The following is a 23,319-nucleotide window of genomic DNA, read 5'->3' as shown; positions in this document are numbered from 1 at the left end:
GGATTTTAAGGTCTGTGGTTTGCGATTTGGATGCAGGGAAAGGGCGGCTCAGGCAATTCAGAGGTATTCCTTTCCGGCTTGTCAAGGCATCTTGTCGCCTGGCCACCAAAGCACTGGATCATTTGCGGGCTCCCAAATTTCCCTCTGCCCAGCTACCTAATCTCATCGTCTACCGCGCGGATAATGGGTCTTGTCGCGCGAATCGTCGGCCAGAAATCTGAGTTTCGCCCTTCTAAATCTGTGAGTGTATACTGGGCCACTCTAGTGCCTGGTTCGTAGCTCTACTTTCATCGCCGGTGTCATGTAGCCTCGACCCTCGCTCATCCTGATTTCGGCCAAAGGACCCCGATATAAACAGTACGACTATGACATGGTAAACGTCTGCACAGCTCTTCAGCTTGTCATATGTACGTACAGTGTTGGGCGCCGGCCCACACTCTTGCTGCTGGCTCAGGCAATGTGCTGTCTTCTTGTCTTACCCTCTTCTCCTTTCAAGTATTATCAGTGCTGGCAGAGAACCCGGTTACCCGGTCTGTTCAAATCGGTTGATTCTCTTATTTGTGCTGTTCCCGTTCACCATTTGCTTTGCTCAGCCCTACCTGCCCCTTTCTTGTTGATCAACGATATGCTTAGGCTAGCATCCTGTCGCATATTACGTCTCATCATCTATTAAAGGCCCCACGCCTCAGCACCGACTGGACTTTCTTTTGCTGTTTATAAAAATAGAACAGCACCGCTCACCGCTGTCCTATTTGAGAAAGGGAAAGGGACTTCATCAGACAAAGATCAGTTCCACATCGCCATGCGATCTTCGTTTCAGCAAACATAGGACTATCTGGCGCGACACCGATAGGGTAAAGGCCTTCAGGGGCCCCAGCGATTTCTTTGGCGAGAAATTATTCCTTCGAGGCTTCTTTCTTTCGAAACGGGAGGAATTGCCTGCCGTTTTCTGCTAATGGCTGTTTCCATCAGCGGAGTCCAAAACGGCGTCAAAGAGTTGCATTACCACCTACCAATCATTCAGGCTGCCTTGGATTTTCACGATCTACAACCAACTTTCTTGCACTAGTAGCTATTCTTGCGGCCATTATTGGACAATAGGAGGGAATTTCCAGAGTCAGTACAAGGCTCTGGGAGACACTTCAGTCAGCATATTGTCTACCATACCATCCCATACAGCGGGTAAGCTGTCGACTTATTTCGTGGGAAGGCCTCCAACAGATCATTTCTAGCTCATCAGATACAGTCGTTATTGGTCAAATTACTTTGAAATAGGCTTTGTTTGGAAAGGCTTTATTTGTCGCCGCTGCTGGATATTGCAGGCTGCAGTTATCACAACCCAAATGAAGCCTCTCGCCAATTAGTCGGCTCTTACTTTTACAACACCCTTGTCAGCAGCCACTCCATCTTCATTGGCGACTTCTACAATACTCTGTCTTGAAAAACAGAGAAAATGGATGTGACATCGCTTCTTAATACTACTCGACAGCCCAGCCACAGTGGAGGCAGTATCGAGGGTTCATCGCCCCATCCAGGCCATGACAGAGTTGTCTTTGCCCCTAACATTTTACCAAATCCTTGTATTGAAGATGCAAGAGATAGTCCAAATAGGCCTAGGTGGAGGAATGCTAAATTGTGGGATGGACGGGAAACAACAGCATCTCAGATCGATGAACCGGATCCTCTGTCAAGAAGAGTAGGCGTCCCCGTTTCGCCGAAGAATATTCATAAAACGATCTTCGAAACGAACGGCCGGTCAAGACAGCCTTCGACAGATTCTATATTCGCCGTTATATCTCCGTCGCCGGTGCGTTTGGCAAGGCATAGCCTACCTTAGTGAGTAGGACTGAGTCTCTTGGATGATAGCCTTAAATCATGGGCTTCTCGGCTTACAAGTATCTTTTAGTGACAATACTCGGATATGCTCAACTCGGTAAACCCACCCATTCTTCCGGGGCAAGCTCTTGTCTCCATGGCTAATTCAGCATATTAAGACAAAGGCAGAAAGAAGTATTAACATGAATCATAGGCTGCCGCGTCGAGATCACCGCGCTAGCTACTCGGGAGAAAGTTCGACAATTCCCAGGCACAAGATCTCAATCAGCAGCAGCAACTTTACATCGCCAGACTCGCCGCAGTCGGAGGAATATCATTCGAGACTATCATCTGTGGCATCTGTCAGCGGCATCTCGTCAATGAGCATACCTATTGCGGAAATGCCGTCGATTGATGCCAAGCTCTTGGAAGCTCATAATGCTCCATCAGGCTATGGTATCGCATCGCAGCCTCCATCTCCCCCACTTACAGAGAAGAGCTCAGTCGCAGTGCAAAGCAGGTCAAGAAGAATAAAGCAATTCCTCGATAGCTCATCGACCGCTATTCTAAACTGGAATAATTTAGATAAGCCTTTACTCTTTGGACAAAATTCACGGTACGTCTTGGGAATTTCTTTTTTTAGACATTCAAGAAACGAGCATAAATATTGCTCGTTCAGGGAGCAAAAAATGATCTTCTGAATGATATAGAACACATGGATTCTTCTAAAACGGGTCTGGATGTTTTCTGATTCAACGCTCTTGTTTTGTTCTTGAAGAGTGACGATTCAGTTCAGATCTGGATTTTGAATAGCGATTCTTCGAGCAAGTGCTTGAATATCGTAATGGGCACTTTCGGTGTTGAACTCCGGATGATATGAGCTGTGAATCACCGATAATAGCCCTTGGCCCACTGGCAGTCTCTATCAGAAGAAACTAATAGGAGACGAACGCGGTGAGAACTGCTTCGGAGGCTCGCGTGACCGGAGGACAGCTGGTGTGCTGCGTCACTGCGAAGAAATTTCGCTGTGCCAGCTGGCGAAATTTCCTACTTATAAACTCTCGGTCCCAAAGTTCAGGCTTCTGTTCCTACATCATCCTTTTGTTATCATTCTATTGTCAGCACGCAGTCCCCAATGATTCTTGAGAACCAATTACACGTCTTGTTACTTCCTAAAACATTTGGCCCTTTTTTTGTCTGTACCTAACTCTTCGAGATTCAAAAGCTAAGTCGCTCAATACAGTTCTGACCTGACCACTCGCCCTCCATATCACAAAAGAGCTACATCCGCTCCTATCCTTGCCTACCGCTTTACAAAATCAGCGTCAGACGCGCTGAAACGTCGCCTCCTCATGCCTTCATCTACTCGATCAGAGATGGACCAGGCTGTGCTGAAAAGCCTACCGACGCAGGCAGAAGCGCCTGGACCGGCCATACCCAGCAGCTACCCGAAACTAGATGCGGAACGGCATGTACTGAGCCATCAGGCAACGGGAAATGATCACACAAAGGAAGCTGTTAACCGCCTGCATGCCTCTGAAGCTGACTTACAATCAGAAGACCAAGTCTCCAACCCAGCATCTGACGTCGTTCCTTTGACACAGCAAGATCACAGTATGGGCGGAGAAGTACCACTCGATGGCTTGATCGCGAGACCGGTGACTCCGCTGGAAGAAGAAGCTCGATGCATGTTTGTTGATGACTGTCAAACCGGCTCGCAACTACGCAAAGCCATCTCACATCTCTTTGGACGGAACAAGGCTTGTACTCTCCGTATCCCAAAGCATGTGTGGGTGTACTATTGCCGCAAACATTATCAACGGATCAGGTATCGAAATGCCAAGACGTACCCTCTCAATCAGATGCATCTCGTAAAGATGCAGATCACTCGACTTCAGAAGTGGAGTGAGAATAACCGACGCCAGGGATCAGGTCCCTATATCAGGCTTTGGACCCTGACATTGCGCAAGCGAGAGCAAAACCGTCTTGACAAGGAAGGAGGTCCGGTAGATGAAGGCGATGATGATACTCTGGAAGCTCAAAACAGCTCGGCGGCTCCAGAATGGGTCATCCAGCGTCTGGGAACCGGATACACAACTGAGCAAATGCTTGAGGTGGCAGAACGCCTGCACCAAGAGATTGAAGATGGGATTCTAGGGCAGGTCCCTGAAATTGAGTTCCTGCCTGACATTGTCGAGTCAGATGGCGGAGGTATTGCAAAACTTATCAGAACCCGTAAGCAAAGCCGTACAGTTACTGCCGAAGGACAAGGCAGAATATCCAAGCGAAAGGCTTCCGAGACCGCAAACTCTGTCACCCAAAACCGCTTCACATCTTTCAACCAACACTATACGGACGAATTTGAGAGCCCGTCGAGAAAACGAATACGTGTTGGGCCTCCTCAAGCAGACCAGCGCAAACAATCTCTTCAAATGTCGCTTCCATCTATTGTCATGCCATCCGCCGATGCTCAATATGCTGTGCCGCGCACTCTACCCGCGATTCCCAGAATGCAGGCACTTTCTCCAGATCATGGTTATGGATCTGATGCATACATGCATGGTCTTTCTTCTGGCCGCCCCGGTCCTCCAAATGGCTTCTATGGTCACGACTCGCAGCAGTATGCAAGTCACTATCAGGCTGGTGTTGGCTCTGCTCAGCCATCTCTCTTTCAGCGAGATAGAGAATATCACAGACAACACCAGAGATTGCCGTCTATCAGCGATCATTTGTCGGTGGCAAGTGGCTACTCGGTTGCTTCGCCATATAGACACCCTGGATCATTCAATGAGAACCTAAATATGCAACGACCTCCTCACTTGCGATCCTATAGCGCAAATGTTCCCACTACTAGACCCGGCTATGAATACCCCCGTCCTATTAGTTCTAGCGGTGCTGTGCAGCCTGATCTGGGATCTGTCGGTAATAGAACGACGGTAGGGGTTTCAAGCCATATATCGAGTACCCGCGGCTATAGTCTGGAGCAGCAACCCAACTCAAGCCACGCCTACACTACGGGCTGGCCTCAGAGTTCAGCTTCCCAGCAGCAAAGCTATTACGCATCTAGCTCGGCAGAAGATCATGTTGCTCGCCCTCTTGTGGATGGCCCGCGAACTCCGACTTATTACGACTCAACAAATCATCGAACTACTTCGAAGAGGGCTCAGTGTGAAGAACTCCGCTACGGCAATGCCTGGCCTCATATTGACCAAGCTGTTACGAAGGCGGCTGAAGATGTACGCGAGAATTAGTTGTGGGATTCTCTTTTCCCTACGGCAATCTAAATCCTTTGCTGCTGCCTTGGGATACCATCATTGCAATATTTCTTTTCTTTATGTTGCACACATATGTTGTTGTATTTAGTTTTGTTACTACGTTTGACGACCTCTTCTCTGCCCTTTTCATTTGTACTTCTTTACGAGAAGTTTTACACATACTATTACGAGGAACGACTAAGAAACGTTGCATCAAAAGTCTAGAGTTTCTCTATGTTACTTTTGGAATTGGTGTTTTCTTCTCGTTCTCTTATTTCCTTGTTTATTCGCGTTTTTTTTTTCTTCTCTTTCACTTTAGATTTGAGTTGACTACAATGTCTATGGTCGATAGGCACTGGCTGGTAAACAGGCCTTTACGAGAAACATTTGGGAATGCGACTATTTGAATAAACTGCGGTTCAGCTTGTTGTCAGGCGAGGCTGGCCGTGAAGCGCTTCGGGGAGCGTTCTCAACTGGAGGCAAGACTGGGCTGAGGGAGAAACATTGGTTCGGAATGATTGCAGGTGAGGCGTTTGGTTTGTTCGCAAGGTTCTTTTTTTTTTTTTTTCTTATCTACAGCATCGAAATGGGAAATGAGAAAATGGCAGAGAAAACAGCATCATCTGATGAATAAAACTGAGCGTGCATTGCTTTGTTAGGGAGGCTTGGAATTGGTCATGGAGAATACCAGGGGAGGAATCTAGATGTTGCCACTGGGCTTTTTATTTACTTCTAATTCTATGAAGTGAACGCTGAGCTCATCCTAGTATGTACGAAATAGATGAATAAACAAAACGGCTCTTTCTTTTCTTTCTAATGTCTCGCTTCTCTTCTTTTTACTCCCGAAACACGATCTTTTTAATGCTCACTTTTCTTCCTTTCACTCCCTGAACATGACAAGCCCTCCATCCCACTCACTCAACTCTCCCACATTCGCCCTTCCAACCTCCTTGAATCCAAACCTCAAGTAAAAGGTATCGGTACCTCTCAGGCCAATCAGCCAGACCTTGCCTCTCTTTACTTCACTCCCTTGGCTCTTCTTCTGCTGATACGCGTCGGCCAAGTCGATGCCTTCATTCATGAGTAAACCACCGAGTCCATGGCCCTGGTAAGAAGGATGCACGGCCAGCGTGCTGAGGTACCACCACTCCTTGGGCTGCTTATCCTTGAAGAGGGCTTCTTCGATGGGTGGAAAACAGCGGTCGAAGGCGGTGGCTGGGTATAAGTCGACGGTGGGGAAGAGCTTGGTTTGGAGGGCGATGAAGTTTCGCACTATGGGGGCGACCCAAGCAACTATAAAAAATGAACTCAGTTATATTTCCTCTTCATTGATGGTTTTGTGCGTGGTTTATATAAGAGAAGAGAACATTTAACACAGATCCCATTGAAGAGTCGCAACACTCAAACGATCACACAAAAGAGAAGATGGGAGAAGGAGGAAACTCACATATATTAAGCCATCTCTCCGCAAAGCCAATTTCTTCCGCCGGCTTCTTCCAGCACGAAAAGCCCACAACCTCCTCACCCCCTTCTTCATCAGCCTCCTTGACGATGAATGTAAACATCCATTCCACGGACCAGAAGCGCTTCGCATACAGTCTGTACAGGTGGGTCTTGAATGCCACTGGATCGTTTTCTCTCTTGCCCGGGAACAAGAGCGCTACCAGCTTATCGGAGCCGAGACAGGCATCGTAGAGACGCACCGCGTGGTTTAGGTCCGAGACGATGCCTGCGCGGAGGCGAAATTGTGGACTCATTCTTTTTTTTTTTCTGGAGAAAATGGTGCTGTGTCAATGTTGTGTGTAAACTGTGCCAGGAGGTTGCTGAGACGTTTTGTTATTTATACACTAGAGAGTTGAGAACTCGTACAACGTATTTATGAATTAGGTACTCAGTATATATATAAGGTGACACACACAAGATTAGCGAAAGCGGACTCTATTATAAGCTATCAATTAGTCAACCCATTTCTTCCCCCCCTCTCTAGCCTGGTTGCCGAATGAGTCAAAGTCGGCTTCTCTTACTGGTTGGGTAAATGCTGATATGGGGAGAGTAGGAGAAAAAAAAAATCGCAAAAGATAACCACTTTCGTTCCCCACCTGCTATATCTGGTTAACAAGGTGACGGCCTAGTTATTTACGAAGCACTTTTCAATGCCATTATATGCTATGCCTACAAGAACTCTCTTGTCTGAGATCACAGAAACTGCACATTACTTTAAATCAGAAGGCCTTTGCAAGAAAACTATACATTTGCTTAATTGTTTTGAATTTCGCTTAGGGCATGGTATCGTAGAGACGATATGTACAAATACAGATGCAAACTATTTTGCCCATAGTGCTACAAAAAACCTCCCAAACCGCCTCCTCCCAATATGCCAATACTTCGTCCTCGTCTCCTTCATGAATCATATACATGAATCATATACATAAAAATATGCCCATTCACACACAGCGCCACCATGCAAGTATTTTGGATTGCCGCTGACAAATCGCACTTTGGCCTCCTTCAGCCCTGAAAAAAGGACTCTGAAAATTTATTGGAACAAAGAAATCCCAGTCGCTACTGTGGTCAAACCCAAGACCAAGAAGATATAAAATAAAAACCTGCAGAATAAGTTCAAGAACCCAAACACCGCAGACACGAGTCTGATACTCCGCACATATGCATTCGAGAGAGAATAGGGAAGAAGAAAAAAAGAAATGGTAAATCCTTCGATGGATCTCCAAACTTGTGGATCTTATGGGGCATTCCCCAGGATCAGGATGAGCAGCATGCCGTTGAGAAGACAGGAAACGATAAAGGTTCCCCAGACTGCGAGGCGGTAAAATAGCGACAGCTGGTCCTCCCGGTAAAGCGTCATACCGAGGCCGGAGCAGGCACAGAATAAGCTGACTACTGCTCCCACGGTAGCACCGGCATCAACCTCAACTCGCAGCTTGTGTCGGCCCGTCGAGATGAGAATGCCGGCGATGCCGAGAAAGATAAAGGTGGCACCGAAACAGCCAATTGTGCCCCAGAGCAGGACGCGCTCCCTGTAGCGACGAAGCTCCTGGGCGTTGACACTGGGCAGAGCATAGTGCGTGGCATATCCTTGTGTGGGGAAGCCGTCGGAGCTGGCGTATGCCTCCTCTTCCTCAGAGTCGGTGTGCACCGCCGCCGTGGAACCGTACCCCTGGCTAATCGAGTCCCCGGATGAGAAGGACGAAAAGAGGGGCTGTCGCTCGGCAGCCTGCGGCTTACCAAACCACTCCTTGGCCTTTTCAAAGGGAAACGATACGATGGCTTGGGCGTAGCTCAGGCCGGGGAAACTGGACTCTTGGTCGGGGTTGATATAAATTGCGTACTCCTCTTCGCCACCACCTGCATCGCTGCCATCATCGTACTCGTTCCAGTATTTGGGTTGTGTGTCGTCGAAGCATGACGGCGGTAGAGGATCAAAAGTCACGCGGTGCGAATTTGAAGGCTGCCTCGAAGGGGCCACGGGAGTGTCGACGGATGAAGGAGAGCTCGGCTCGCTAAATGCTGGTGTGGCGTGGCGAAGCTGTTCTTCAATTTCGTCGTGTTTTTCCTGGAGGTCTGTAAAGCTGCGTCGCGTAAAGCTCTTTGGGTGACTTAGGACCTCTTCGTTGAATCTGGAGTTTAAAGACGATGAACCAGTCCACTTCTGTTTACGAGATTAGCCCAAAGGAGGTCTGGTAGGTGTATGGCGAGGTTGTCATGTAACCGAGGCAACATACTCTGTATTTCTTGAGAATCTTGCGGAACGCAATTATTTGCGCATTAACAAAGCGTGATAAAGCCTGGATGTCCTCTCTGCACCGCAGCAATTCACGCTCATACTTTATGAATTTCCGCTGGTATCTAAGCGAAGCACTCGGTGAGTCGGAATGGAGATGATGACTCTTGGCAGCAAAACGCTTGATGCTGGCAGAGATGTGGTCTAAAGCAGCGTTAGTAGCTGGAGCTTGGAGACGAATTGACAAGTATGGAAGTCGTACCCAGTCGTCTCGACACCTCATCCGCCTTGCTGGTAACAAATAAATCTAGGCGATCGTGTTGGTTGCAGAGCTCATTAAATAGGGCTTCTTCGAATCGGCTCAACGCAGTATCTTGGTGGCCGGGAATGGCTAAAGCTGTGGCCTGGTCGCGGGTTGTGTGGACTTTGATCTCATGTTTCAAAGAGTTGTAGTCGAGATTGTCTATAGTCGGGTTATGTTAGCTATAATTCTCTCCCTTTTTTCTTTGCCCTCCTCTGGAGCAACATTTTTGGTGGCGCGGAACACAGAACAGGAGGGGCAGTGGGCTTGACATACGCAGGCTCCATTCAGGAACAGACTCCCTTTCCAACTGAACGCCGTATTTCATAGCTTGCTTAAACTGCTATGCGCAGAAATGTTTGAGTCAATTGAGAGAAGTTATCGATACAATTGCATCCTCTTCCTGCGGAAGGCGGTTCGAATTCGGACTGGTGATGGCAGCGCAAGCGGATGAGCAAAGCAGCGATGGTGGAGCAACTGGTCGCCAGAGGAATTAAGTTATGTAGGATTGTTGTAAGAGGCTGATACGAAAAGAGGATGATAAAAGGAGCAAAGTGTCTTGTCTCGTTCAGTTCCTCGGTCCAGCTACAATAGAGTTGCGACGGATTGAATGGGCGGCATGCACACAAAACGGTCGACCCAGTGCCGTTTACTGTAGAAAAAGCAAAAACAAAACAGGAGCGAATCGAATGTCGCTTCAGCGTCGAATGACTGAAGTGGCGTTCACTGAAGGGAGGGGAAAGAGAACAAGCGTTTTTAAGAAAATAGGAAGACAAAGACCTTGTCAGAAATGCTCAACTCAAAGCCAACCGCGGGCGATGCGATAACGGCGAACTTTAAAAGAGGAATGAAGCGACAAGGGGAGGAGGAAGATGGCTTGGATGGACTCGGGCTAGAAGCAGAGCAGAGCAACGATAAGATAGTGCGGGTGGTAGTATTAGATTAGCCGGCTGGCTGGGAATAGACAGTTTGTGGCGCCGCAGCCGGAGCCTAGACCACGCTGAAAGAGAGAGAAACAGGTGAAGGCGAGGAGGAGAAAGAAGAATGGGATTGATGTCAATCCAAAGGCCAATGGCGATATTATAGCAGTACTACTATACTTGATGTACAAGGCGTCCTCTATGCACAGATTGTGCGAGCGAGAAGCTGTACAGGGCGTGTATTGCAGCACTGCCCGAGGCCCACGATGACGCACAGGAAGCCGGACGGATACCACGAGAGGCTCACGAACCGCAAATCCCGAGAACTGGAAGCGAAGCAGAGGCAGAGGCAGGAAAGCAGGACCGCTGTTGGCGAAGGTCACTTGAAGGTTCAGACAACGTCGATCAGCGTCCAGACAACCAACGAGCATGGCAGGTCTGCGCACGGGGTCGGGCGGCGTTATATCATCGGCCCTTGTGGAGTTTGTTCGGCGGCGAGCAGAGGCAAAAGGCGAGCGAAACAAGAGGAAAAAAAGAATGGAGATTGATGCTCATGTACCAACCAAGGCACGCACCCTGGGTGGCAGAAAGATAAGGTGCCCACTATGGAGAACGCATACGTAGGACCGCTAGGGTGCGCTGTGCGCTAAAGCGTGCAGGCATCAATCCGCAGCATATGGCGCCCCTGCAGTGGGTTCCGCAGGTGTTTGGGGGGGGATTGATGGCCCGATGGGGCACCGCCATGGGGGTTCTGGGCATGGCCGCCCTGCTGAGGGGGGCCTCCCAGCGAGCAAAGCAGATTTAGTGGCGCTGAGTGGGAAGAAACGGCCTAGACTGCTCTCCCAGCATCCAACCACTTACACACGAGCAGCAGCGTTCGAAGACTCCATTTTACTTTACACGCAGACGAAAAAACTACTACTATTGTATTGGACTATGCCAAATCTATCTATGCTGCATGCCACAACGTCGAATACGAGTGTGCAGTTGCAACGGGCTAGAACATGGCGAATAGGAACCGCAGGGAGGGCACAAAAGGCAATAAAGCAGCCTGAGAAGAAGATGGAAGAAGATGGATGAATAAGACATGCATGATGATGGCGAGCACTAATAGCACTAAATCCGTCCTATTACATGCCAGTTACAGCCAATCCGGCCAAGAATAAGAAACAAACATTGAACCAAACAAGGAAAAAAAAAAGAGATCACGGGCTCACACACACAAAATATCTTTTCCCCTATCATCAAAACCGGCCGCAAGCAGCCTCTCTCTCTCACTTGTTCGCATATTGTTGCACAACGACGCCAGGCACTAATAGCATTAGCCGTTCCAGACCCCTCCCCATGGAGAAAAAAAAAATCAACGGTCAACAAAAAGCCGGCCCCTCTACCCGGCTCGGGGGAGAGAGAGAAGATTGTTAAAAAAAGCCAATTCCCCGAGTCAGTCTAAGATGTATTTGTCAAAGCTCCCTTCCTCTGTGCTCGGGTTAAGTTTGCAAGTTTTTCCTTTCTTCGTATTATGCTGCTCTTCTCAGCAAGGCATTGAGTGAACTACTAGCCGGCTTACTTGTTTAGGACTATTTCATCGTACCTTATACTATATGTGTAATCATGCTATCTACTACTACTACAGTAGTACTAGTAGCTTTCGTGCATCAGTAGCTGCGTAGAGAGCAACGAGAGACTCCCGAGATGCAGACCAATTGCGGTGCTGGAGCGAGGTCCCGTCCCATCCGACGATTGAGTCGTTATCGGCTGATTTTTGAAAACGAGCAGCGTTCCCAGGATTAAATTGCAAGAACTAGTGCTGCCAATGGCATCAAAGGCTCGATACTGGACTAGCATAGCATCGTACATGCTCGCAGCAAAGGCACATGCAGTAGTGCCAACCGCATGTACAGTAGCAGCAAAGTGATTCTGTGCCGCCTGTCCTGTGCGGGACCGCTCCCCATTGGCGAGCAGCCGTGGTTTTAGCATCCTTGCTTCCCGCTGCCCTACGGAATTCGGCTAAAGGCCAGAGCAGCGACCAAAGCTCCGTTAGTGCCCTCCGCCGTCGATAGAGGGGTGCCTTCGCGGCCTATGAGGAGCGGATGCTTGCGTTCGCCAGCCGCTGCAGACAAGGTTGCGCAGGGCCGGCTTCGTACAGAGTGGTGCTTGTTGGTTGCAATTAGCCAGCTGCCAGCTCGGATAAGTTGCGATGCTGGACCCTGAACTTGAGCTGGCTGGCAGCACAAATAAGAGGAGCGGCGATATCAGCAGCGCTCCCATTGGATGCTGGATGCAGCGGACTCAGGGTCCGGCTGGTATTAGATAAGAGCTTGCAGATGCCGCCATTGACGATGCGATTCTAGACTCCCGATGCCACTACCGGACTCAATTTGTTGAGTCAGAAACAATTTGGCCAAATAAAAAATAAATAAATAAAACAATTGTAAAACACTCGACGGCCTGCGTTATTCGCCTTGACATGTGCAATTTCAGCTCCAGCCGAACAAACCTGGCCAAACCCACCCGTTGTATATCAATCCGACCCACAATCTGCAAGGTCCTCTGTTTCCCGCCTCGAGCTCTACTCAATTCGTTCACCGAGCCTGATTCAGCTTCGCAGCTTCAACCACCAAAACAGCTTATTTTCTTGTCAAAAAAAATCTCCGTTGGGTCCCCCTTTCCAATTTTTGGTCCTCCATCCCTTGCACTAGGTCCGATCGGCCCGTATGGCCATCCCCTCTTCGCCACTGGTGTCGCGTGAGAGTTTTCCCAAGTTGGTTTGCGCTGCCAGTTTTTTTTTTTCTCTTTGGCGTTTTGGCGTGAAAAAAAAAAGAATGAGATGAAAGTGGGTGGGTTGGAGTTTCGACACACGCCACACACATCCTGGTTGGCTGGGTTTTAGGTAACTGCTCGCTCAGGATTTTCGCGTGTTGATCCCTGCCATTGCATTCCTGTCTTTTTTCTTTTTCTGTGTCATTGGTTGATTGATTGTTCTCTTGTTCGCTTGTGATAGCGTTGTATTTTTATGCACATACCCTGGTTTGACATGTTGCTGTGAGGGAAAAATCGACATGGTGATCACGCTTCATCTTGCCTAATGCAGCGACGAGCTGCCAGATAAAACTGCATGTGGACCAAAAAAGGCTATAGCAAAAGATGCGCCACCGATACTGTACGTACCCAAACTCTCCAATACATGATTTTTGCCCTCATTATTCATCGCCATGTCATTCATCTCATACTGAAAAAAAGAGACCAAATTATTTACAATTTTAAAAAATTCTTGCCAAGACAGTAACGTTGTTTGCTGGCGCAGCTCAATGGCGGGCCCTGCAAATCTAGATTGCTTAGTGGATCGTTTTACGCTGCTCCTCCATTCCGAGCCGCTCAACCGCTCTGCTGCGCTCGCGCGAGCGAAAACGAGACTCCATTCTCGACTTCCATCCCGGCTCGACTCATTTTTTTTTTCTTTTGTTAAACCGGAGCCTGCCGCGTGTTATATTATAGTAGTAGCAGTAGTGGTAACTATGCAAGTGTGGATTGATTTAGTCTTGAGCACGTTTTTAGATGCTACCCTTTGCCGTCTTCCGAGGGGGTACAAGAGGAGTTAAAAAAAGAGGCGCTTGGCAGGGCCGCAGCTATCCTCTGCTGTGCTTTGGAACTACTGCTAGTCATTTGCCGGCATCAATAAGGTCTTTGTCATGGCCAATGCTCTGCTATTTTCTTGCAGTACCGGCACTTAGATGGCTGCCTGTCGGCAACTGCTAGCATCACGATGGCTCATCTATGGAATGTACCTGGGTATGCGACAGGTCCTAATGTGTAGATCCTTTGGTCCTAGTATCGCATGCTTGAAAGAGCACCAATGCCGAGCTTCCATGGACTTCTCGGTGTTTCTATCCCATTATCATATGAATCGCAGCAAGGGGAGCTAACAAGAGCTCTTTTGTACCCAAATTTGTGGTGCTCAGCCGATAACACTTACAGCTATTGCCATTCTCCTTCCACATCCCAACAAGCCTGCAGCTATACATCCATAGCCCTACCAGCTATTGTCGTGCTTATATTACCACACACACGCCTTTTGTTTCCGATAAGAAGAGTCCCTTTGGTTGCAATACTCCGTATTCTTATCTCTGGACACCGCCCGTGTCTTGAAACCCTCCGGTTTCATCGCCGAACGGTGGGGGACACACACACACACTCACTCTGCAGCTCATGCACGGCGACACGGCTCGACACACGCGCTCCTGCATGCTCGTAGCCCGATACTACTGTAATAGTATAAACTAATTAATCACATTACTTCTGGAGCCATCATAAGCAAGTATAACACCATCTCTCGCGGTCTAGCCTCTTCTTAATGCTACTAGTCCATCTCGCTATTCCGTTTATATGTATTTCGGTTTGCGCAATAGCTAGTAGCTCTCCTCCGCGTTCCTTTCTTTCCCAGCTTCGGACCCAAGCACGCCACAAACCAGCCCTATTTCAAATTTATCCTCATACAGTAAATTCCGAGCATTCTTCCCCATCCCGCACTTTCTCCGGCCCTTTACCAATCCCGGCTCCCCGGCCAAAAAACAAATCTCTATCGTAGTTCCTTATCCGGTAATCAATCACGAGCCAATTAAGGAGGTGCCAACGCACGCAACAACGGCACACCCGAATCTATCGGCGGAGAGTCCAGCTCAAATGCGGCCGGCCTAATCCTTTGTCTTACATACCTATTCGAGGGGAACAGGTATATATGCAGCTTTCTCCAATTCTGGGGCTCTACAGTGAACGACAGACAAGGCTGATTGGCGGTGTCTGTCACTTATAACATCGGTGGAAGCAGTCACGCGACACCTGTTTTGCTAGGTACATACCCCGACGTATGTAAGCCTGTAAGAACAGAACCTCGTCGGCTCAGGATTTATACCATGGCTATGATTTAACCCGAGCTGCCCTGTATCGGCGGTTATTAACCCTAGCTTTTTCTGGGGGAGAGAAAGAAAGAGAGAGATAATCGAAAAGAGAAATTTCTTAATACAGAAAATATTCTCCCCTCCATTCAGCATACTATCTGCTTCCAATCATTGGCACGCGCTCTCTTTCTTATTCCCTACCGGCTAATGTGTATAAAGTCTGGACCCTTGCGCGGAACCGCATCCATCCAACCCACTAATAGTCAGCCCGCAGAATGTCTTTCATGTCTTAGACTAACGGGCTAAGGTTAATCTTAGTGCCATGCGTGTGAGACATTGGCAACGCATACATATATGGACACACTTATACGTAAATGATCCTTTTGTTTTGTTTTCAATCTCTGCTGTCTCAGTCGCAATGGTTGTATTTTGTACTGGTCGCTTACCGTTTACTACTAACCACAAAGTATACATAGTGTGACGATATATCGACACCACGATTTACTCCAACGCAAGCATGATGGCAGATTGATTTGCGGAATAGTGACGTCTGTACTGGAATTTGGCGCTGGGCTGCTGCGGAGCACGTCGTATTGTAGGAAAAAAACAGCTCTTCATACTTTACGCCTCATCGGTCAGCGTCCGAGCATCGGTCGAGCACATACGACAATTCACAAGGATGGCTTGTCTCGCCCGTCTCTCGTCAATGTGTGTGGTTGTCTAAGTGTGTGAGCATGTGATTATACGTGTAAGTGGGTGATCAACGGGGGCTTCATACACTTTGAGACACATCCGAGGCTGTTCTATTCAGCTCTCTACCCATCACGCCACAATTTCACACTAAACAGCTGGACATGCATCCCAATGGCAGCCAAGATCCAATATGCACATATGATATTACCCAATAACTATTTACACGCATCTCGTTGCAGCGCAAGAAATGCACGTTTTGAATCAATAAACCCTGCAAAGCTATATACTATAATAGATAGTATGTGTGTGATAGATCATAAAAATAAAAGATATACCATGAAGTTCTTGAGTGGTATCGCTTATAAATGGCCTTTCAAAGGTTCCATTGATGGAAATTGCCCCCTTTCTTTTAAAACAGATTTTGGTTGCCACATTGTCGCACGAATGTGACGCGAGAGTCCCATGATTATTTTCTCCGCCTCTCTCCTCATCAAGCGTCCTGATATTCAAGGACTTGTTCAACTTCCAAAACGCCAACAATGCTCCCGCTGTGTGTTATTGCAATGACCGATCCAGATCCGCCAATTGCTTGTTCCTGTTCTTCAATTGGAGACGGCTGCATGTCTCCCAAGATATCTCGCGCCTGGCGAACCGTGGTCTCCGATGACATGGCCAGCATTTGACGGCGGGACACTGTAATGCCAGGTACGTCCTTGATTGATCTCATCATGTCTGCGTCGCTCAATGTTCGAATCATGCTTGGGACGGCAATCTCATCACCAATTCTCACCCATCCTGTCTTGGAGCTGTACGCTGCTCGGAGCAGGCTCAATACAAGATCGTCGCCACTCAATCCCTCGGTTACATCAACCTCGTCCCATGGGACAGAAATGTGACCCAAAGTTTGCGGCCCTCGAGCCACTGCGGCGACCGCAGCCCCAATAGCACCGCCAGGGTGGTTCTTGGCAAACATTGTTGAGACAGATGAGTGAAGCTCGTGAGCAGCTGTGAGAGCCAGCGCGTCCCCCAATGCTAGAGCCGCTGTTGTTGAAGATGATGGCGCCGAGACCCCAAATGATACATTTTCAGGTTCGGGAATGGGCGCTGGTAATAATATCGTATTGGGCCGATGCTTGAAAAACTCGCAAGTCTCTCGTCTCATATGGGACGTCAGAAGAATTGTAGGGAGGGTGTCATCCAAGTGAGGCAGCATCAAGAGGAGCTCTTGCGTCTTTCCAGAGTAAGTAATGAATAAGAGTGTATCCTCCGGTCCCACAATGCCCAGGTCTCCATGTAGAGCTTCTGTGGGATGGAGAAATACAGATCGAATTGCCAGGCTTTGGAATGTCGCAACCAGCTTTTTTCCAATGTGGCCGCTTTTGCCGACTCCGATTATCACCAGCTTCCCTTTTGTCTTGGCTAGGCGAGTAATAGCTTTGATGGAAGCATTGAACCCATCTCGCGCAACTGCGTCAACCTCGTATAGTTTTGTGAGATTGGCCAATGTAGCGGCCTCGGTATTTAATACGTGGATACCACTGTGAAGTCTCCTCTCCTGTATAGATTGCTCCCGGGACAGCTTCTCGTCTAACCTAAAGCCATCGACTGGATCGCCTATCTCCTTGGCTGATGGCGAAGCCGAAGGCGTTGGTGGAGACGGAGGTGGGAAAGACTGACATTTCGAAGCACCCGGTACAATCACAGCACTCGTCTGGATGGGCCTGTGGTCGCCGTGCCGTACATCAACCATTTTTCACAATGTATTCGAACGACCGAGCTGGGGGATAATTAAGAATTAGAAACAAAGAGAGTCTGTCGCAACCGTTTTGATACCCAGACTGGATATGCGACAAAACTCAATTGCAAGAAGCGCCGAGAGCGACAGAACTTAAAACCGCGCAGATCTGGCTGCCCCGAGCACAAGGTCACCCCACGCCTCGCAAATCACTGCCAACCTTAATCAGATGTATCGCTGTGTCACTGTTGGAGTCGTGGGCCGTTGGAACATCTCCGACCCAACCCTGCAAGTGGAACAAAAACCGTCAGTGTCAATTTCAGTGACAAGAAGCTCTGCCGCGAATTGAGTTCCAAGGCACGTTGTCAGCTCTCAAGCCATGGTGAACGAGGGCCCGGGAAGAGGATTGAGCTGAGCGGGAAAGGCTTAAGACAAGGAGCTGATTGCGCTGATAAGGATGGAATCGATGTCTTGTATATAAAAACTCGCAAGTCAGTGAAATGCGTGTGAGTGGACGTGGCGACGATTGGCGGAGACGTCAAATTGTGTGCTTAGATCCTAGAGCCCAATTGGGTGAAGGCTCGGCCAACGGACGCATTTCCGCTCGGATAGCCTACGGAAGGCTATCTGGGCTTAGAAATCCACTATTCTAGGCATAACAATTGTGCCGATGCGACGTTTGGCTCGTGAACGGAGGAGAGTCGGGATCATTATATAAGTCCTGTGGCGCTGTCGTTTGAAAGGAAAAATGAGTCTTGATGTTCAACAAACAAAAATGAAAAAATAATGGCCTTTGGAGGAGCGAATAAACACGTGTAGTTGACATGCACAATTGCCCTGTCGCGGATTCACATGATCAAATCTTCCCCCACAGCCCTCCCTGTCCTCTAATGCAGCTGTGCTTTGCTTCACACAGCGCCGGCAGTTCCAGAATATATGAAAAACGCTCTTTCAGGCGTGAAATTCCGCTCTTCGTGCAGCCCCCGCATCGTCACGTCATCAGCACTGCAAATGACTGTAGACAATCGTTTTGTCGCAGCCGCTTTCGGTAGGGGAGAATAAAAATCCGACGATACCCGTAGATAAGATAGACGAGTGCTCTGTAAAAGCCTCGGGTCCGCAAATGGAAGAAAAGGGGAGCACCGTGCTTCTGTAGGTTGCTGTGCTTTGTGGGTACTATTTAGAGTCGTTTTGAGTCGTTTAGAGCTGTCAAGAGTTGCGAGATGGGAGAAAAGGGTGTTCAACAGTCACGCGAAGAGCAACAGCAGCTCCTATATACTAATAGTCGACGGTACATTCCAGCACCAGCTGACTGCATCTCTCTGATCATGCCACCAAACGCTTAGGCGGCTGACAGGCCTTGAGAACCCCCAAACCTTCTGTCTCGCTTTCTCTCCAACCACTAGCCAGGGTCTGGCAGCCGCTAATTGGCCCGCCCTCATCCAAATTTCGGCCTTGTGTCTCACAGCAGCTCTCAATGGCTGGTTTGAGCCTCTCCTCTCCGGATCTGGCATCTCAGACGACGACAGTCCATGTTCGCATGTTCACATGGGCTGCAAGCAGAGCGCGAGGGAGGCGCGAGGGTATATAGCGTGCAGGAATTGGTGCAGGGATCGGTCCAACTACATAAAAAGTCCTCTCAACTCCTAGAGTTTCCGTTTTAGCTTTGACAAGAGCACAGCCGGGCAGAGCTGAAATTGCCCAAATTACCCTCTCGTTGCCCCCCGGCCTCTGCGGGTTTAACTTTGTGCAATATAAGGATAGGAGGTTTTTCACTATGACGACGGACCCGAGCAAAAACACCAAGTCCTCTCTGTTGCCCCGGCCTCCCGGAACATCCGCCAGCTGGCACATGAACCTTGTGTGAGGAGCAAACGGAAGCTGCGAAATAAGAAGCAGAATTGAGTTTCTGAGTTTTTGACGTCAACCCTCCTTACGTAAGGAAAGCCTCTGATAAATTTACTTCCCGCAACCGTCAACTCTTGGCTTTTATCCTTCTTGAACAGAATAGAATCTTTATTTACCTCATCCTCAGAGCAACTCATTGTTAAGACAGCCTCCCTTTCTTTCGTTATTTTTTATCAAAATTTTGGTTATCTCAAGCGGCGCATTTTTTTTCTTGGTTTCCGTCTCCACGATGGAGTCGGCTAAAGCCGTAGGGAAGGGCCCTCTTCTCGAGCTGCTTTCAACGCCCAAGGATGTTGCGCGCGGTCAGCACGGGCCGCGGCGAGGATGGCGGTACTGTGTTGGGTGGCTTTTGATGGCCCTTTTTGCAATTTCAACGGCATTTTTCGCATTTCGTTGGGTTACCGCGCCTGGTGCCGTTTACAGCAGCTATATGCCGCGGCAAATCAACGATGAGCTCGTGGCAAAAAGGCTAGCGGCGTCACAACGGGCACAACCTCTACTGCTGCATCACCAGTATGACGGCCAAAAGCAAGTGAGGCTTGGAGGAGGCAAGGCCCTGGCCTATAGCACGTCTGGCAGTGCCAAAGATGGCCAGTATCTTATTGGAGTTGGAAAGGCCGACATCACGGGACCCGTGGTGGAAATCAACATGATGGGCTACGCCAACTTCGAACAGGTCGGCAGTGGCGTCCGCCAACGCCTCTACTCCCGGGCTTTCATCGTTGGTGACCTCCACAATCCGGAAGATAGATTCATCTATCTCGTTCTGGACACGCAGGCCGGCGACACTGCCGTCCGGTATGGCATCCTCCGAGGCCTTCAGGAGCTCGGATCTGATTACGCCATGTATGGACACGACAACCTGGCCGTCACTGCGACTCACTCTCACTCTGGACCCGGCGCCTGGCTCAACTATCTTCTACCCCAGATCACCAGCTTGGGATTCGACAAGCAGAGCTATCAAGCCATTGTAGATGGTTGCTTATTATCTATCCGCCGTGCACATGAGAGCTTGGAACCAGGTAGCTTAACCGCAGGCACCACCAAGGTCTTTGGTGCCAGTATCAATAGAAGTCTCTGGGGATATCTTGCTAATCCAGCAGAGGAAAGGGCCAAGTACAATGTCAGTACGGAAGACGATGGGTCTGTGGAGAAAGACCTGACTCTGCTTAAATTTAGAAGAGCATCCGATGGCAAAAACATTGGCGTGCTTACTTGGTTCCCCACTCATGGCACTTCTATGTTGGCCAACAACACCCTAATTACGGGAGACAACAAAGGCGTGGCCGCTTACCTATTTGAGAAAAAGGTACGTGAAAGAGAGGATGAGACGGACGACTTTGTAGCCGGCTTTTCTCAGGCGAATATGGGCGATGCCAGCCCCAACACGCTTGGTGAATGGTGTGACGATGGCTCTGGCGAGAAGTGCGACTGGATATCAAGCTCTTGTAAGAGCACCGGAAGAAGCAGAAAGTGTCACGCAAGAGGCCCTTTCTTCAGAGAAAAAGACGAGGGGGCCGCATCCTGTTTTGAGATTGGCAAGAAACAGTACGAAGCTGCCTTTGACTTGTATCTTTCGATGGATTACATGCCGGCAAACATAAAGGGATCAGGCGTCAAAGCATTTCATCGCTTTCATGATATGGCTGATTTTCAATTTCAGCTGCCCAATGGCTCCACGGCTCGCACATGCTCAGCCGCGCTGGGTTACTCTTTCGCAGCTGGCACCTGGGATGAACCGGGCCATTACGAGATCACACAGCATGGCTCCAATGATTCAAACACAAATCCCGCTTGGAGGTTAATACGATGGGCTATTGGAGCTCCCAGCCAGGAGCAGATACAATGTCATTCCCCAAAGCCTATTCTCTTGAACGTTGGCAAGACTCGCTTTCCATACCACTGGACACCGGATATTGTAGACTTGCAAACTTTTAGAGTTGGCCAGTTTATCATCATTGTCAGCCCTGGAGAAGCAACAACAATGGCTGGCCGTCGATGGAAAGAAGCGGTTGCTGAGAGCAGCAAAATTCAGCTAGCAGATGAATTGGCTGGCAATGAGCCCATTGTGGTTTTTGGAGGACCCAGCAACACGTATACTCACTATATCACAACAGAGCAGGAGTATGGGTAAGTCTTTATTTTCTTTCATTCTTGATTATTCTTCTATTGCTTTGCGTCATCCAAAATGATGCTCTTCCGTCAAGTCCCTTCTTCCACAGTTTTACAGTTTCTTCAGAACTAACATACTGGATTAAAAGTCGCCAACGCTACGAAGGGGCTTCGACTTTGTATGGACCACATACCCTTGCGGCTTACATAGATCGAACCAAGGCTCTCCTTCCTCTTTTGAGGGATGATGCTCCTGGCAAAGATTCTAATTCCAGTGACACTGGACCCTTGCCTCCAGACAATAGCGATAAATCTATTGGTTTGAACACGGGTGTTTTATTTGATACGACACCACAACATCGTTCATTCGGAGATGTGATTTTCAACGTTGGAAAATCCCAGTTTATGCGCGGAGACAAGGTAAAGGCGACGTTTGTCGGAGCCAACCCGCGAAATAACTTGCGACTAGAAGAGACCTATGCCGCTGTTGAGCATCGTCATCCTGGCGAATTAGAGTGGAAAACCGTTCGCGATGACTCGGACTGGGCACTGGTCTACCAGTGGAAGAGAACCAGCCTGTTCAAGGGCACCAGCGAAGCAACTGTTGCATGGGACATTGAGGATTGGGCGAAGCCAGGAGAATACAGGCTTCGCTACTTTGGCGATGCCAGGTCCCTTGATGGTGAGGTTACGGCGTTTGAAGGTAAAAGCGCGGCGTTTATGGTCAATTAACGCTCCCACGAGGGGAGAGTTTTATCATATCAACTACAGGTTCACAGGTGGTTGCCAAATCATTAGAGTTTTAAAGGGAGAATATAGCGACATTATTGGGAAGAATATTTCTTCTCTGCATTTTAGACAGGCTTTCAGATTTACAGTACAGGGCAGCGGTCTCTGGCATTCTGGGTACTACTACACCAATGGCGTTTGCAGATATTATGGCTTTTATCAATCATACTTTCTTTTGTTTGCGATACATCACATATAGGATAAATTGAATCAATTAATACAAAGCTTAAGGTGCATTTGTTGAGTGGGAAATGCTTCCACGAATCACGAATCACGAATCGCTGTCTGTTTGCAGTAAGGAACCGGAATACCGAGAACGTACGAATTGCGCAAGTAGCAGTACTTTTGGCCGTTCAGCGTTTCGCCGCTGTCGATCCTTGTAGCATTTAAATATGGAGCCTTGGGGGGGACCAAGCAAAAGCCTCACTGATTCAACGTGGCTGGGCATTGATTGGCTGCCGATGAAAAGGTCTAGAAGGCTCCGGCGAATGCGGGCCGGGGGAAATAGCACTGTACCCCGTACCTGTACATTAAGGTGGGAAAAAAAGGCTCGATCAAAACACTCGATTCTCCAACTCAACTCCAGCGGATACGAACTCTCAAGATGGCCTAACGCTTGATTGGGGAAGAGCCGGAGCATGGGAAAGGGGCTCTCGGCCAGTGCAGCTGAATGGGTGAAGTGTAGCTTGCTGGATAGAGCATATACGAGGACAAAACGCAGCTACTATACGAGTGCAGTGGAATTGCGTACGTATATGCACGTCAAGCTTAATATATATACTTACTTGAAACAAAGAATGCCAAGCTTTTTGCATGTTTCTTTCGGGCCCTGGCGTTGGGCGATTGAAAGCTTGGCATGATTTTTGAGGCGCGCGGCAATTCCGTGCCGTAGAAAACCAAAGGGCAAAGTGCAGACAGCTGCACCTACTGTGCCTAGGTAGCTTTTTGGACGTGTGAGATTCACGGGCAAAAGCTGCGGATGTACGGATACTGGAAGCTCGTAATATGCATAAGAGGCCGGTGCATGTTGCATGGATTATGAACCAGGAGCTATATTAAGACTGCCTACGGAACTTTTCAAATAAAGCGACACTGCCACCCCCCTTTGTCAGCTGTCACGGTCGTATTGGTACTTTGTTACAAGCAGCGGATATACAT

At 48.7% G+C, this 23,319-nt stretch overlaps 5 protein-coding genes across 5 annotated transcripts; 2 read left to right on the top strand and 3 right to left on the bottom strand.

The window, feature by feature from the left end:
* The first annotated feature begins 1,063 nt into the window (after positions 1–1,063).
* On the top strand, positions 1,064–5,508 carry GGI43DRAFT_252077 (uncharacterized protein). Its single transcript, XM_083200840.1, has 4 exons — positions 1,064–1,836; positions 1,907–1,933; positions 2,030–2,431; positions 3,059–5,508. The coding sequence occupies exons 1-4, from the start codon at positions 1,454–1,456 to the stop codon at positions 5,064–5,066; spliced, it is 2,820 nt and encodes a 939-aa protein (XP_083064256.1). The 5' UTR covers positions 1,064–1,453; the 3' UTR covers positions 5,067–5,508.
* Positions 5,250–6,826, bottom strand: GGI43DRAFT_396607 (acyl-CoA N-acyltransferase; the record flags this gene model as incomplete). The annotated part of the gene is made up of 2 exons (XM_083204992.1): positions 5,250–6,362; positions 6,517–6,826. 2 exons carry the CDS (start codon positions 6,824–6,826, stop codon positions 5,950–5,952), a joined length of 723 nt encoding a protein of 240 aa, XP_083064255.1. The 3' UTR covers positions 5,250–5,949.
* An 829-nt stretch (positions 6,827–7,655) lies between these two features.
* Positions 7,656–9,741, bottom strand: GGI43DRAFT_252000 (SPX domain-containing protein). Its single transcript, XM_083200836.1, has 4 exons — positions 9,386–9,741; positions 9,071–9,271; positions 8,810–9,012; positions 7,656–8,736 (listed from the first exon to the last, which is right to left on the bottom strand). Exons 1-4 carry the CDS (start codon positions 9,435–9,437, stop codon positions 7,810–7,812), a joined length of 1,383 nt encoding a protein of 460 aa, XP_083064254.1. The 5' UTR covers positions 9,438–9,741; the 3' UTR covers positions 7,656–7,809.
* A 6,346-nt stretch (positions 9,742–16,087) lies between these two features.
* GGI43DRAFT_251943 (uncharacterized protein) lies at positions 16,088–17,772 on the bottom strand. The gene has a single exon (XM_083200834.1). It carries the CDS (start codon positions 17,365–17,367, stop codon positions 16,108–16,110), a length of 1,260 nt encoding a protein of 419 aa, XP_083064253.1. The 5' UTR covers positions 17,368–17,772; the 3' UTR covers positions 16,088–16,107.
* A 1,576-nt stretch (positions 17,773–19,348) lies between these two features.
* Positions 19,349–22,268, top strand: GGI43DRAFT_251946 (neutral/alkaline ceramidase). The gene is made up of 2 exons (XM_083200835.1): positions 19,349–21,390; positions 21,522–22,268. Exons 1-2 carry the CDS (start codon positions 19,490–19,492, stop codon positions 22,102–22,104), a joined length of 2,484 nt encoding a protein of 827 aa, XP_083064252.1. The 5' UTR covers positions 19,349–19,489; the 3' UTR covers positions 22,105–22,268.
* The last annotated feature ends 1,051 nt before the right edge of the window (positions 22,269–23,319 follow it).

The sequence above is a fragment of the Trichoderma evansii genome (assembly GCF_050947405.1).
Source record: "Trichoderma evansii strain SZMC 28006 chromosome Unknown GGI43scaffold_3, whole genome shotgun sequence".
In the NCBI taxonomy this organism is placed as follows: Eukaryota; Fungi; Ascomycota; class Sordariomycetes; order Hypocreales; family Hypocreaceae; genus Trichoderma; species Trichoderma evansii.
Note: the sequence above shows the minus strand (reverse complement) of the source record. Positions and strands in the feature narration are given on the sequence as shown.